A 16,981-nucleotide genomic window follows, 5' to 3' on the forward strand; every position below is an offset into this window, starting at 1 on the left:
ATTAAGTGAATATGTATATAATGATTTAATATATCAATTACATATTTAATTTTTTTGTGTGATATTTTATTAAGTGAAATTTATAAAAGTTCTATCAACTGCATAAATGTGCTAACTATAAAGTGAAAGTTCACTTATTAATATAAATGATCAAGTGTCTAAATGAGACAGGCAGGGTGAATGTACTTTAATTCAATTGATTTATTTATAATGAGTTCATTTATATAAAGGTTCATTGTATGGTAAATTATTCTTATTAGTGGTCTTAATAAGCGAAACTATTTAAATAAGACAGTAGAAACATACTTAGGGTGTTCAAGGGGCACTGGTTATTGGGTTATGTGCTTATGTGCAAAATGCACTAAATAAAAATATCAAACTTTGCGCGACTCCTGCCTATGTTTACAAATTTATGTGGTTTTGTGGTTATTTGTAGTGTTGATAATAATATAAAACTTAAATAAATGGAATCACAAAGAGGGTTAATTTCACCGAATGGCACCACAAACTGTAAATTTCAAATGGGCATCACTAACATTTGTAGATGGTTTTGTTTGTAAACAAACATTTAAATTTTGCAAAAGTGAGTAAAAATGGTCCATCCAAAATAAAAATCTTCTTTAGTCGAAACAACTTAAAATATTATCTCGCCAATGAATGGATTTCGGCACACTTAGTTCATCTCCTCGTCGAAAAGATGTGATTGTTCTTACATCCTCCAGTAGTTCAACCATTCTTTCATCTATGAGAGCGTACCATTAGTCAAAGCGTGCTGTGTCTATAAATGGAAAAAACTTTGTTTTTTGCAACTATTAAGTTTTTAAGCACATACCTTCGATAAATTCAAGATCCTTAATAACTGCGTTTATTTTCAAGTCCGTAATTTGATTTTTTATACTCTTTTTAGGTATTTTGTGTACAATTGATTTTGAAATTTAAATTGAAATTTCTTTGTACTGACGACAAAAACAAAAAACAGCTGATTGCATAAAAATAACCAGATAACCTACGTAAAAGTCTGTTCACGGTGCACACAGGTTCCTTTTCATTTTATCACCACATAACCCGATAACTAGTGCCCCGTGAACTTCATAACTGTAAGTTATTTTATGAATATATGTTGTAAAAATATTTTCCATATTCAAAAATTTACACTAACATCGTAGAACTTGTAAGAATTGTTTCTGGAGACAATAAAACTTAAAACGGCAACTCTGTCGACAGAGCAAAAAAAGGCTTACAATTTTGCCAAAGCTTAGTTGGAAGTTGACTCTTGTGATCAATGGTTTGGTTTTTTTCTTTGGGCTAGAATTGTTTTATTAAAATAATATCAAGATAGACAATAAACGGGACATTAACGTGGAAAAGATTTTTGCAGAACATTTTTGCTGTATAAAAAACGATCTCGTTATTTACGATGGGATGATTTGATTTCGTATAAAGTCATAAAATAATTTTTTGTTTATTTATTGAGTTCAGATGAAATTATTTATTTAAGTGAAGTGAAGTGTGAATAAATTTGTACTATGCAATAAAAAAATTGCAGACTCGTAATTTTCTTGAATTATTTTTCTTCTTCAAAAAATCAGAACTTCTCCGCATTGTTTTTGGAGAATAAAAATAAATACGGCAACTCTACCGGCGAAGAAAGAACAATTGTCAAAGACAGCAGTTGACAACAGTAGAAGTCAGTTGGAGCGCGTCCTTATATGGTGAAGAATAATTTTATTAAATTGTCGTCAACATAGAGGATAAACGGAAGGTTCACGTTTATAAGAATCTTGCTGAAAACTTCTTACATATTTCGGGTAAGCAGAGATAGACGCTGATCTTGTATATTTTCGACGTGAGTATATACTGAGCATTTATAAAAAATAGTAAATATGTTTCGCAGTTTAATGCTTCAAATCAATTTAATGGTGTGATTTAGTCCACATAAAGTCATAAAATAATTTTTTGTTTACATATTAAGTTCAGATGAAATGATTTGTTTATTTGAAGTGTCGAAGTGTGAATAAAATTGTGTGACGCATTAAGCAATACATTATTAAATAAAGTGACTTAAATATTAATCATTATCTGTTTGCAGTTAAAAAAAACAACTTAGCATATCATAACAGATATATTTCTTTTGTAAATTATCACAAAAGGCAGTCAAACCGATAGTAACTCAATAAGGGTTGCGCCCTCTATTAAAGTTTCATCACGCCTACAAGATAATATAGGATAAAATAGGTAAGCGTCTGGCTGAGTTTATATGTATAATTAATGAATATGTGTAGTGGACGTATAGTTCATTCATAGAATGTTCATAGAATGTAATATAAATAAACAATAATATAATTAATAGATCTAAACAAGATCTCAATTTAAACTGTAGCTAATCGATTTTAAATTTAACGCTAATACGCTAATTATTCTTAATGCATTGTAAATTCTGACTTACTTATGACTATATTTCCACAAATTCAGATGCAAAGCTAGTTGAAAAGTAACTAAAACGGATTCCGTGTTTAATTCAATACTCTTCTAAGTTCGGATTTAATAATTTTTTGAATTGAATTGAACTGTTTTGAATTGTTAGTACTTACTCCTCGAATAGATGTATATTTGCTGACAACTATGTCGTTTTCTAATATGTTTATAAAATTGGCGTTTCAAATTTTGGGGACTCAGGTCGTCTAGAATTTTCTTATTGGATCATATTTGTTGACAGCTATGTCGTTTTGTAGAACGCTTATCAAATTAGACGAGATCTTGAAACATTGAATTTGATTAGCATAAAGTTAATTTGAGTGTACTATCTGCAGCAATTACTTTTACCCAAATTACTTCTATTTCTGACCAAAAAAAAATTTTAGTAAGAATTGATCGTCCTTGAATTTATCCCTAACGATCCTTAACGTTATAAGCACGTTTCTATAGAAAGTATGAATTTTCACTAATAATTAAAGCATTTCCTTTTCCTTTCAATTGTTCTCATTTATTGAAATTGTTTTTGCATTGCATTGCATTGACTAGTAGTACAAAAGCTGGCGAAGCCCGACAATGGAGTTGAAAACTTGGCTTAACACCTTCGCAAGTAAATAACTGAGTTAAAATAGTTTCTGGTAACAAAAACTGTTTTTATTGTTACTCTTGTTGGATTTGTAGTAACTGTTGCAATCGTTGCTTCTGGGTGGAGCTGCTGTTGTTGGTATTGTTTTCGCAGTTGCTCGGAATTGTTATTGCTATTTTGTTATTGTTGTTATTGTTGTTATTGTTGTTATATTGTTATAATTTAGTTTGGTTTTTCGAGCAACAAAAGCAAGAACTCTCGTAATTGAATGGAAATTTTTGTAGTGAAAATTTAGAAAATACAATGGACCAAAGCTGCGAACCAACAGCCACTATATTTTCATCAAAAGCCATACGCACAGTGGACCCAGAGCAGCAACGCCAGTGCCGACACAACAGCTACAAACACAAATGTGCTGGTATGTTCGCACAATGGGACTTTTGGTGCCGCAGTAGAAACAAAGTTTGTGGCAAGTACCACAAACTAAGATCGAGTGCTGCATTCAGTGCAAATCTCTTAAGTATCATTCATCTTTTACATACAATTTTGCTGTTTTTACTGTTCTTACTTTTAATTTTGTTTGTAACTTTTGTTCAGCTTTAGATTTAAATGCTTTCATGGCTTAGACATGGTCCAGGGCTAGGCGGATAGTAGGATAGTGCAAATGGGGAGTTAACCAAAAAAGTTGGTAATTAGTATACATTGTTCGTGAGTTTTAAATGATTACTATGATTATTATTTGTATTATTTTATAGACTGCAAGTCGTTTGTTGCAAACTGCAGCCTTTACTGGACTTATTTGGGTGCTGAGCTAATAAGTCCAGTGTCATTGCAGAATTTGAGCCAACAATTTAATTGTTTAGCAAATATAATTGCAGTTCGAATAAGCCGAACTGCTTGAAAGTGCTTAGTGATTGCTTTGCGAATGCCATGGAAAAGATTTACGTACTCTCATTATTTTAAATTATTGTTTGAATTTCTGAAAGGTGTCTCGGTTTTAAATAAAATATAAGTAGATTGTGCATTCCAGTAGTATTGCCAAATATTTTAAATGAAAATAAAAATATGAATTTGCTTCAATTTGAACAAAAAATATTAAACATATTCCTCTCATTTTCATAATTAATTTGAAAGAATTAATTACTTAGCATACTTAATGCTAAATCACTGCTTAATCCCAAATATTAAATATTACAAAAATCCAAACATATTTTTACTTAATTAAGTGAATAAATTTAATGAAATAAATTAACGGATTTAAATTAAAAAAAAGGCTACTGAAATATAATACTAAAAATATCAGCAAAACTAGATTTGTGCCTAATCGATTATAACGAAATACATATAAAACGACCAAAGGATTAGTTAATTTTTTTTGTCTATTAAATATGTTGAAAGCTGTTTAAATATACATTTTATGTTATTAAAAAATACACACATTTTATAAATAAATTTTAAAATCAATTCTTTAATCTCAGGTAGAACCTTTAGGTTTCAGTGATTTGATATTAATTTAATAATTTCAACAAATTCGTAGTATCTTTACAACATTTACACTCAGCAGAAAAAGTCTGCGTTCACCCACAAAGTTTTTCTTAAATTTCGCATAACTTATTTAATTTTTACTCAAACTGATTTTGTTTTCTGATTTATTTTAACCAAAGAAACAACAATGCAGTTCAAACATAAGAAGTTAATAGTTATTTAAAAAAATAAATGAAACAATTATATGCAAAAGCAACAATTTTCGAAGCAGAAAAAGTCTGCGTTCACTTCTTAATATTAAGATTTGCCGTTAATTTTAATTCGCTAGTAAGTATAAACATGTCATTAGATGATATTTAATTATCAGTTGACTTCTTAAAAAGTCTAAGAATTAATAATTTGAAAATAAAAATTAAATTGAAATTGAAATTAGTGAAATTAGTGTTAGTGAACGACAAATAACTGTTAAATTTTAAAAAGATATTGAAGATCGAAGAATGCAGAGAGTTATAAATAGCTTCTAGGAGACGGATAATTACATTTATCAATCTCTGAGAGCATTAGTTGCCCCTCAATTCTGACAGATAGAGAAAGACGTAGTATAATCAAGCAGGTGAAAGTAAATCCAAGAGTAACAGTCTTCAAACTAGCTGAACATGTTGCCGAAATACTTGAAAACAAAATATGTCCTGATACTGTGCGGAAAATCTTGAAGAGAAGCAAATATTATACCCGGGTTGTAAGAAAAATTAATAAAATTATTAAGCTTTGCCAGAAAGCATGTAAATAAATCTATGGAGTTTTGAAAATGAATTATTTTCCCCGAAAAGACTTAATTTCCATATTTGGAATCAAAGATAGAAAACGTGTGGAGAAAATCGTGTACAGCCAATGATAAACAAAACTAAATTCCAACGGTGAAACATGGTGGTGGAGGTGTAATGGTTTGGGGGTGTATAGCAAGTACCGGATAAATATAGGTATCTAATTATTTTAAAAACAAATTTAAAAGAAAGTGCCAGAAGTTTAGGGCTTGAGGCAACCTTCTTATTTCAGCAGAATAATGACTCTAACTGTACAGCAGTGTTCGTGAGGGATTAGCGACTGTACCATGCTCCCAGGCAACTTTAAACACTACCAGAATCATCAGACCTTAGTCCCATAGAGCATCTGTGGGTTTATTTGGAAAATAAGATTCGCCAGCACAAAAATCAGTTCGAGTAAAAATTAAAAAAGGTATGCGAAATTTAAGAAAAATTTCGTGGGTGACCACAGACTTTTTCTGCTTTGTGTATATTTGTATTTCAGTCGAACGCCTAGTCAGCGCTTCAAAGTGTTTATAAAGTGGTTTATAAAGAATTCATTATAAGTTAATAAATAAACATTTAGCCGTGTTTTTAGGTATTGGCATATTATGTATTATTTTATTTGGAGGCGTTGCGACCTTAAAGATCTCAGTTATTTGAGTTAATTGCAGTAACGAGCCAACTTTCCCGGAATTAGTGCAGAAAACTCTCTCGAAGCATATAGTTTTATTGTATTATTTTCTTATTTTCTTTCCTCCTCTTCTCTTCGTATATTTTCTTCTCTACTTTACTCCTATTCTTTACTCTTTTTCATTTTGCTCATCATCCCTTTTTTTTCTATTTTCTATACTTTTTTCCTTATCTTTATAGGAAAGATTCTCTTTAAGTAAGGGAAGAACTTACTAACATATTTTCTTCTTCTTTGTCTACTCTCTTCTTTTCTCTTCGTTCCTCTTCTTTTCACTTCTTTCCTCTTCTTTTCACTTCTCTTCTCTTCTTCTTTTCTTTTCTTTTTTCCTCTTTTCTTTTTTCCTCTTCTTTTCTTTTTTCTTTTCTATTCTAAATTTGTTTTCTTCTTTCTTTTCTTTTCTTCTTTCTTTTCTTTTCTTTTCTTTTCTTTTCTTTTCTTTTCTTTTCTCTTTTCCTACCTTTCCCTCTTTTTCTTTTCCCTTCTAACCTTTTCCCTTCTTTCCCTTTCTCTTCTTCTTTCCTTTTTTCTTCTTCGTTTCTTTTTTCTCTGCCTCTTTTCTTTTCATTTTTTCACTTTTTCCAACCTTTAATTTTTGTTCACTCCTTATTTGTAGAATTGTTTTCACTTTTCTCTTCTGGTTTTCTCTTTATCTGTCCGCTTGTTTTTGTTCTCTTTTTTCTCGTTTTTGTTCTCTTATCGTTTTTGTTATCTCCCCTTTTCTTTTCTCTTTTTGTCTTATTTTCTTCTTTCTTCTTTACATTTCTTTTCTCTTCTTGACTTATTTCCTTCTTTCTTTTTAATATCTTTTCTCTTTTTTTTTTTTTTCAAATATTCTAACATTTTGAGAGTTAATATCAAAACATTTGGGCTTCAAAAGTCGCTACGTATACGTTAAGTACTTAATTAATAATAATATTAAATAAACGATAATATATAAATAAAATAAAATAATATTAAGCGGAATATGTATATGTTATTCAGGTCAGTGATTTGCATACCAAAGTCAGTGCAATTTGATACTAAGTATCTATAAGACCTGGTTTAATCCGAAATTGGGTAAAATGTCTGTGATCAACAAATACAGCTATAAATAATATAAAATAAATAAACTATGCAATGAAGTATTGTTTTATGCCTGGTCTGGTTTTTGTTTACGCGAAATTAAATCCACTGCACTTAAGATTATTATCAACTATAATTATTGTTGTTGTGTTGCTACATATAACAAATTGTCTCCAATACTTGGATATATATATGTGTGTATATACACAAATAATCATGAAATATGTCTGTTATTCTTTAACATATTTTATTTTATTTTATTTTGTAATGTCTCTTTTTCTTGGAATTCAGTTTTCTGTGCTTCATCACACTAATTTTCCTCAGTAACAATTCATTATATTTCGTTTTTGCTAAATATAAGTGCAGTGGTACTAGCACTTGGTCTGCTCCAGAACTTAAACTCGACCCTAGTATAGCAAGTAATACTTAATAGTTTACTATATTTCTTTTTTTTTTATAGATTTTCAGTCCGACTTTGCAGGACTCTAAAGACATGTTATTATGCTGCATATCATTAAGCCGGTGTGACAACTCCCATTTGTCGCCTTGTGTTTGGTGTCATTGGCGCAATTAAAAACAGCAGTGGGGGAAGGACGCGTGCATGACCGAAAATTGTATAAATGGGCTCAGACATTTTGTTGTCAAAACTAAGCACTTAAATTGATCGTAGCTTTTGCAATTACGGAGACTATTTTATCTGGGAAACCAATATTTAACGAGTGCAACACCTTTTCAAAATAGATAAAAAGCAAATAAATATAGAGGGAGATCACATTTCTATCCCTTGCTCTATGATTATTCTCAACCTATTAATATGGTTAACACAAGATCTTCCGCTCTTAAAAGCCGCTTCCTCTGGTCGTAATAGTACTTCAACAACTTTTACAATTCTTTCCAGTACAACTTTTATAAATATTTTCAAATGATTTTGAAGAGTAGGTGTAAAGTATTCGTTATTAGTTATGCTAGTTAGTCAATATTGGGTTGTCAGTAGGAGCGGTAAGATTTTCAAAGACGGTATATACTTTTGCTTTATATTTATATTTATATTTGTTTTCAATTTAGAGATCTTCTGTGTGATTCTGCTATAGCTAGTCGACTTCTAGATGCTTATTGTGCTGATTAGTGCTTTGTCAACTAGTAGGTGGTGAAAAGTTACTCCATTTTGCCACAACATATATATGATCTATTTGATTTTGTGTTCTTATATCAGGTGATACCCGCGGTTTATATCACATAGCTCTACAAGTCGTTCGCCGTTGTCATTCATGTCACCAAGGCCTTGCTTTCCGATGACGTGTTCTAAATTCCTGATCTTAGTATTAAAGTCGCCTATCACAATTTTAAATCTTACTTCGTCACTTTAGTAATTGCGTCGTTAAGCTTGTCATAAAAAGCGTTTTTATCATTTTCGTTGCTGTATTCAGTAGGCGCATAGCACTGAACAATCGATACATTATTCTTTGTTTGGTATGCCTGACCAAAACATAATGTGACCTTTTGAGGTTCTAATTTATCCACATCCGTTCCATCTAACTTCACTCATGCTCATAAAGGTTAATTTGAAATTTTCAAGTATTTTTGATGCCTGGGCCAGTTTACCAGCGCTATACATATTTTTACATTATAGGTTCCACATCATAATCCATTTTCGTGGCGTTTTTTCGTTGTCAAGTTGGAGTTCAAGTTTGTATTTCTAATAGATATTCTGCGAATCGGTTTAAGCTTCCATCATTAATAGCTACCATCACAGCTATTAAGTACGACTGGAAAGTTACTAATTTACGGAAAACTTGTCTAAATAGATCGAGGAGTCAATGAAAGAGTGCCTTTGACTTTTGCATTTTCAGACAGAGGACTGAGTACGCTGGTCCTGGCTCGGCGCGTTTTTTATAATTTGTGGTAAAAGGTTCACAACGAGAAGGCTTGCCGGCCGACTTATTGAGTAGAAGCTAGATATTGGTATATTACGCTTTCTTGTTTTACTACCGGAATCACTTAACCGTTAAAGAACTGTCGGATCATATTAGATAAAACTCTTTGAACTCTACAATAAACGAATAACGATTTTTATCAAATAATGACTGAAAGCGGTCGAAACAAATATAATATTTACAGATTATTAAATCTAGATAAGATTAGATATATACTCGAATGTAATCGAGCTGCAGGAACACAGTGATGCTATTATGTAACAAATATACTATGTAAACTAGTACTTACAAATAACAAGTTAAAATCGTTTTTTTTTTCATCTTATTTTTGTGTATTTGTAGTATTGCAGTGTACAATTTAACTTGTCATAGCCGCTTATGCCACAAAGTGGTTGATAAAAATGTCGGTCAACTTAAATAGTGGTACGACTTCCAATTTAAATCAAAACATGGATAAGATAAATGATGATGATGTGTCTGCATTCTCGGTTCAAGTAAGAGGAAAAGAAGCACTACGATTTCAGAATAAAAAATTGACTCAACGGCTTAATCAACTTATAACCAACAAAATAGAATTAGATCAACGTATACAGAAATTGGAGGAGAAACAAAAGAAAACTGAAGAAATATTGAATATATTTAATAGCCATTGGAATCAGTTGAATGAAGACGTTCATATACTGCTGCAACACTTTAATGCAGAAAGTCGGAGAGATACGGGGGAGTCGGAGAGATCAGGAGTTTTCTTTCTGAATGAACTCTATTCGTTGGAGAAGAAGGAATTAAATATTGAATTGGCTAACAAAGTGCAGCTATCTAAAGAAGCAGTAACTAAAATTGTTTCAGTTGTTAATTATGTTATGGAAAGAAGTGATAAAGTCGCAGATGTTCTAAAAGATATAATTGCTAGCAGTGGTAATGATGCTATCACTTCGTCTGAATCAGTAGATGGAACTATAAAGTACTTGCATGTTAAATTAATGACTGAATATATTGGGTTGCAAAAGATGAACATGAACTTAATAACGAAAAATCATAAAAAATCGCTTGAACTAAAGTTGTGTCAACAGAGACTCAACAATTCGAGAATTAACAGTAATGAGCTCAACAAGCAAATAGAAGAAGTGCGTTATGATTTCGGTAAAATGATTAACAAAAATTTGAAACTAGAGAATTACTTGGCAGAGTTCTTTGAAAAAATCAAATCTTTCCGTTTAGTAAAAAATTCAAACAAAAATCCAAGCGCTTTAGCAACTAAAATGATGGCTAATATATCTCGTGAAAAATATGAGGAGCTGCAAGATGAGATGAGAGATTGCCGTGAACTAGCTGACAATCGTCATGTCGAACTAGATAAGTTACACTCAACTCATTTAAAGACACTAAAAGAAGTCGAACAGCTGAAAATGTATGTAAGTATATCTTTTCATTGGTTCAGTTTTTTAAATATTTTATATGTATTTAATAATTTTGTAATTTACTTAGCTCAACCACTTACCAGAATCAGCTATAGTAGAAACGCCAGAATATAAGTGCTTGCAGTCGAAATTTTCAGTGCTGGTGAGAGATTCGTTGCAAATGAGATCTTCGTTCGAAGAAATAAATCGGCAACTAACGCTGAGTACAAATGTGCACTCGTTACAAATTGAAGAAATGGAGAGACAAGAGCAAGCTGCACATCAGAAATTGGAAGACGAAATGAAGCAGAAGGCAGATTTAATTAAGGAGTATCAAATGAAATGTAATCGTCTACGTGCTAAAATGAAAGAAGACAAAATTCTCACTGAGTTAACTACGCCTATCAATCGCGAAATGCAGTCTCTCATAAAATCTATACTATCTCACAACGAAGTTCTCAAATCTGAAGTGGAATTGTATAAGTCCAAATATAACAGTTGCGCTGATGAAAACGTCAAGGTAACTATTAATACTTAATACTTAACTTATAGCTCAACCAGCTATATGCTGCGTAAATTTTTTTGTCATTAGTGAGTGGGTGATATATGTTTACATGTTATCATATGCATTATTTAAAATGTCTTTATATATGCGGGATAATAATAGCTTATATTATGCGGGATAATACCAACTCGCATTGCCACTGTAAGAATTACTTAGAACTTGTCTTTGCAATTTAAGAAAAACAACAATGACATAAATGTTCTCAATATTAAGTTGACTAGTATGATTTATTGAGTAAATATAGTGTAAACACTGTCCAGTTGACTACATTGAGATCTAATAATAGACACCGCCGTTTAAGCCACATTTCGACACACATTTACTAATGTAATTCACGTTATTTTGAATAGATTCAGGTTGGTAGTGGCAACTATTCTATTTGATATTTATTTGATTTAAGTCCTTTCTTTGACACATACAGTGGAGACGACTTCGATATCCAGGGCTTAATGTTCATTTTTTTCCATTTCGTTATATGTCGCTAAAGCTTTCTAGCTGTTTCGATTTCTTTCCGCTGCCGTTGTATTATAATACAACGTCTTGAGTATTTCAAGCATTTTTGTGGAAACTCCATAATTATTTAACTCATAAAACATTGCTGTTTTGTCAATACAGTCAAATAAGGCTTCAAAATCTAAAATAAATATCCAACATTTTTCATTTACCATGTACAATTTTACAATATTGCTATAATGGAAGCCTTGTCCACAGTCGAACATTCTCGCCTGAAGCCTGCTTGGTATTCCAACTTTGCAGTCGTGAAGGCAGTTTAGCTATACTTTTGCTTTCGAATCCCCTATAGTATATTCGCCTTTAGTGTATAGTTTTTTACGTTATAATAAGTATTTCAAAAACTCTGCTGGAATTCGTTCATCTCCGAGCACTTTGTTTTATTTGCAACACTATAAGACCTCTATTACTTCAACTGTCTCGATGCTTTCGTCTAGTTCCTTGATATGAAAAGTGATTTGCGTAGGTAGAACGAATTGTGTTTTCTGTTAAACTTAAAAGTTTTTCAAAACACGTACCTCGAAAGTTCCAAAAGTTTTTATAGTCTTTTATTGCAGTCTATATTCAGTGATATAATCTGTCCCACATGTCCTTTAATTTTTTAGCTCAAGCACCCTAACATTTGCCACCTTAAAATGAGCTGTTCCTTCATAGTACACATCCTTTTCAATACCTGAAAAAATTAATATAATAAAAATACACTAAAAAAACAGTTTATTTTTAAGACCGGCAATATGATATGATAGTGAAGTTATATTCTGTGATATTGAAGTTATATTCATTTTAAGTGTGAGCACTTAAAATGATATTGACAAGATAGAAATACTGTTGGAACGAAATTTTCTTTATTATAATCTGACACATAATTTTTTTTTGACTATTATTATCGGCGTATGTCCGCCGAGGCCACGAGTTACATTATTCATTCGATCAGTCGAATTTTTGACTATTTTTTCCAATGAAAATGGTGTAAATGGTGGCATGAACATTGGCTTCCAATATTTCAAGAGCTGCTTATTTGTCAGCATAAACCAATGACTTGACATAGCCTCATAAAAAGTAAGCGGGAGATATGGTAATTACATTTTATATACCAGTGTTTTATTTTCTAACGAAAGTGAGTTAGATCTTAGCATCCAATATATTTGGACAAATTTTTGTTTCATTTCATTTCTTTTTTCAATAATGTGATGTTTCCAAGTGAGTTTTTGGTCTATTATTCAAAGTTATTTGGCTTTGGTACTTGTTGGTATTGGTACATCATATATAACATAAGCAACTGCTTATCCGCAAATTTTCTGTTAGTATACGTCACTTGTGTGGTTTTGTCTCTACTGATTTTTACATCCCAATGCAAGAACCACTCAGAAACTATGTTTGGATTCTTTTGGAGTTCACCTCTAGCGATGTTAACGTTGGAGTCTGACGCGAGTAGTACAGTATCGTCTGCGAACGTAGCAATAATTTCATTTGCATTAGTTGAGGTTGGGATGTCGGCTGTGTGAAGTAGATAGAGTACAAGGCCTATTACTCTACCTTGTGGGACACTCGTTTCTATGTTTTTAAAACCGGAGATACTGTCTTTGTAGTTTACGTAGAAGTAACGTTTACCGAAGTAGCTCTTAAGAATTTGAACATAACTCTCAGGAAGAATTTTTGATAATTTTTTAATGAGTCCATCATGCGAAACACTATCGAAAGCTTTCGCTACATCTAAGTATACTGCAATTGTGTATTTTTTTTTAAAGCCCATTGGAATTTTGTTAATAACACAGTGTACTTACTGGATAGTTGAGTGTTTTTTACGGAAACCGAATTGATGATCTGAAAACATTTTATTTTGGTGTAGAATGCGGTCTTGTCTTCTCATAAATACTTTTTCAAACAGCTTAGAGAGGCAAGGCAATAGGCTTATGGGTATGTAAGACTACACTAGACTTGCATTTAGGTATGGCTACGAGATCAGCTACTTTCCATGGTTTTGGGAAGTATTTATTTTTAAGTATGCAGTTGATAAGATTACATATAAAGATAAGGCCGTTGTTAGGCAGTTCTCGCAGGATCTTACCAGTAATTCCGTCATATCCCGGAGTTTTTTAAACATTAATTATTTCTGCAATTATATTTTGCAGCTCATTGATAGTACGACTTTGGCAATTTTTTTTCGTAGTTTTCCATAAGGCATATTTTGTTGCTTTATTGTGGTCAAGGTTGGTAAGGTACGTCGTTGTATTTAGTTGCTTGTCTTTATTTAATAAATCCTTCATATTTTGCGTTAATTTGCATATTTTCGGCTTAATTACAGGCGCTCGGTTTAGTTGCCATTGTTTTCTCGGCCTTCTCTTAGGTGCTATTATTTCCTTAACTTATGGTGACAGTTTATAATATTTGATGATCATTTTTATTACAGGTATAGAGCCAGTTATGGCTGCAATTGTTGTGTTGTTTGGATAAGCAAGAGAAACATTTAGTTGAAATTTGTCATTTACGATTTCACGAAATGTATCCCAACAAGTTTTGTTGTTATATATATACTTGCTAAAGTCGTTCGGCTGCACTTTTCTATAGTAGTAATTAAGTATAATCGGAGAGTAGTCTGAAGATAGGTCAGTTGATGAGCGTCTTTCTAGGATCACTTGGCCAATATGTGAGTTCCCCCGTGCTGAGGAAAGAGGATTTGTTTAATGCTATTGCTTCATGTAGGTATTTACCTTTCACATTACTAAACCTCGACCACCAAATCTGGTATTTTACATTGAAATCTTCAGCATTTATGAAGCGATCTCCAAGTGATTTTAAAATTTTTAGATATTCTTCTGCAGTGTTGTTCAATTTGGGTAGACAGTAAATAGCCGCAATTATGAGGTACCCTTGATGATCGTCATTTGCTACCGTTGTAGCCTTTATATTTTCGAAAGCATATTATTTTACTGTGCCTCCGTGAGCTTTGTCATCGTGATGATTTGTGGAATAAATATTTTAGTTCGGGATAGCAATGTATCATATTGATGTTAGGTAAGATTCTGATATAAGAAAGATATCTATTTTATTTTTATTTAGATAAGCTTTTAGCTTAAGTACTTGTTTAATGAGACATCTTAGTGATTTGTGGGATAAATATTGTAGGTCGGGATAGCTATGTATCATTTTGATGTTAGGTGAGATTCTGATATTAGAAAGATGTCTATTTTATACTTGTTTAATGAGATCGTTTGCATTCCAGGCAACTATTTTGATGTTACTTATGTTGGCTATCAATTATCGCTATAAGTATTGTTATTTTATGCATCGCAGCTACTTGGCATAATTGTTTTACCATCTCTTTTAATTCTCTTATATCATTCTTTGTTTTACTTATCACATAATTCTACGCAAGTACTTCTGCGTAGGTGGTTTCTTTGCACATATTTTGTTTGCTTATTTATTAATTTTTTTATTTTGTTTAAGACACTTTAGTGGAATATGCAAAACTGTGTAAATAATTCTCTTGAACTAAAACTTTTAAGCAAAGATATAAACCCGGAACTTCGTTTGTGAAACAAACTCCTATAGTTTTTTAGAGAAACAATATAAGAACACCTTTGAAATTTTGTTGGGTATTTTCATAAACTTTCCATAAATACTAAAGCTTAACACAACGTCGAGATTTCAATAGATATCGATATCGTTCTTTAGCAACCCGTGACGCAACTGACCGCAGTGTGACGTGATATGCAAATTTTATGCAAACAAATTATAGACGGACTATAAACGAATTAAAAAGAAATTCGAGTATTTCCTAAGATCATGAGTCGTGGCAATATTCGAAACGGGGTTGTATGGTCAGCTAAATTTCAATAATTTTACTAAATTTTTGTTCTTGTCTTTTCTTTGCTATTCGAATCCGTTTAATAAAATTTTTCTTTTGCTTTAATAGAAAACACTTTTTTATATTTCTAGATGCTGGAAGAACTTCTAGACACTTCAAATAAACTACAATTATATAATATGCAAGAAACATTATCCGATGATGGAAGCAAGCAAAAGGCTATATGTGTGCGCACAAAAGACCCCCCAGCATATGATTGTAAGCGCGCAAGTCAACATAACATTGGCTCTTTTTGTGAAACTTTTGGAGATCCACCCACAGGATTAATTGAAGAAAGTAAGAAGTTCTTAAATATTGAAGTCATATTTTCTAAGGACCTAATAGTTAGTAAACCATACCGTCTTTCAGATACCACCGCAATATTTCAGGCAAAAATTTTGCGCCATCCTTATGGCATGTGCTCTTGCTTTAAACATGACTTTCGCGGAAAGGAAGTCTATATTCTAACTCCCAGTCAGACAGCTATTAAAGCCTTATCAGCGGTCTGTATTTTATCTAGATTAGTCGAAGAATGTGAGAAAGTTACTAACGCACTAAGTGTGAGGTCCACGGTAACTCTAATTTGGATTCCCGGGCATTTAATATTGTAGGAAATGAGAGCTCAGACGAGCTTGTTAGACTGGGCTCCTCTTTTAAGGATACTCGGCCAGCTACGGTCGGAGGTTGATTTATGATCATCTTTTGCGACAGGCAAATAGTGAGTGGGTCCATGCTGCTTCAGCAGTAGGGTCAACGGCTACATGGCCAATCTATTTCAAATGTAGAACCTCTGACCTTATAGGTATAGCAAATCAGAAGTAATTAGGTTAATATCTGTCTTCACACTGGACCATAGGACGACATGGAGCTTGGCTTGGCGTACCCTGCGGTTTTTTCTACAATGCGTGTCTATCAGCTCTCGAAAAAAAAACACCAGAACACCGTCTGTGTCTATGTCTACGGTCACAACTAGGCTTAAGTTTGTGGAGCCCTCTTCTTCAATGCACTCGGTGATATCCCTAGTATTAGCATCAGTCAGATTTTGGCCTTTATAAATTCTTCTGGCGGGTTTTTAGCTAGACCTTCTTCTTACTACCTATTATTACTAGTATTTGTAGATTCAGAATGCCTTTCTTGACTAATTGAGGAGGATTCAGTTTTCCCTCCACCACAACTGACTAACTAACTAACTAACTAAACATAATAGTTGTATTATGAAATTACATACCATATCCAATTATTCATTTTAGTGGACTGCAATGATGAAGTCAAATCTTTCATCGCTTCACAATGTGATATTCGTGTGGAACAATCTGTAACATCAAGTTCATCTTCTCTAAGTCCAGATAATCAATTGGAGGGAGCTATTGTAAGTGTTGGTAGATTCGCTGACATGGAATCAAAAGAGTGCCATGAAGATTCATTGGAAATAGGCACTATTCAGACGCAAGCAGGGTAAGTTTTGTTATAACATAAGACGTGAGGTGAGATTAGCATCAGCATATATCTAAATATTATTGAACGATATTGAGTAATATATTAAGAGATCTAAATTGCCCAATTTAAGCGACTTTAGGTTCGTCTGCCATTCAATATTTAGTTTTTTACAGTGAAATGTATATTTCT

General features: G+C 32.3%; 1 protein-coding gene across 3 annotated transcripts; it reads left to right on the top strand.

Moving 5' to 3' along the window:
* Nucleotides 1–1,268: 1,268 nt before the first annotated feature.
* LOC119662162 (E3 ubiquitin-protein ligase Bre1-like) lies at nt 1,269–16,762 on the top strand (the record flags this gene model as incomplete). 3 transcript variants are annotated; one of them, XM_038071717.1, is given in 6 exon segments in its annotated part: nt 1,269–1,846; nt 2,090–2,235; nt 9,379–10,448; nt 10,522–10,953; nt 15,448–15,652; nt 16,606–16,762. In XM_038071717.1, coding segments are annotated over 4 exon segments (1,805 nt in total), but the record flags the coding sequence as incomplete, so codon positions are not given.
* Nucleotides 16,763–16,981: the final 219 nt, after the last annotated feature.

The sequence above is a fragment of the Teleopsis dalmanni genome, chromosome X, assembly GCF_002237135.1.
Source record: "Teleopsis dalmanni isolate 2A chromosome X, ASM223713v2, whole genome shotgun sequence".
NCBI classification, from domain to species: domain Eukaryota; kingdom Metazoa; phylum Arthropoda; class Insecta; order Diptera; family Diopsidae; genus Teleopsis; species Teleopsis dalmanni.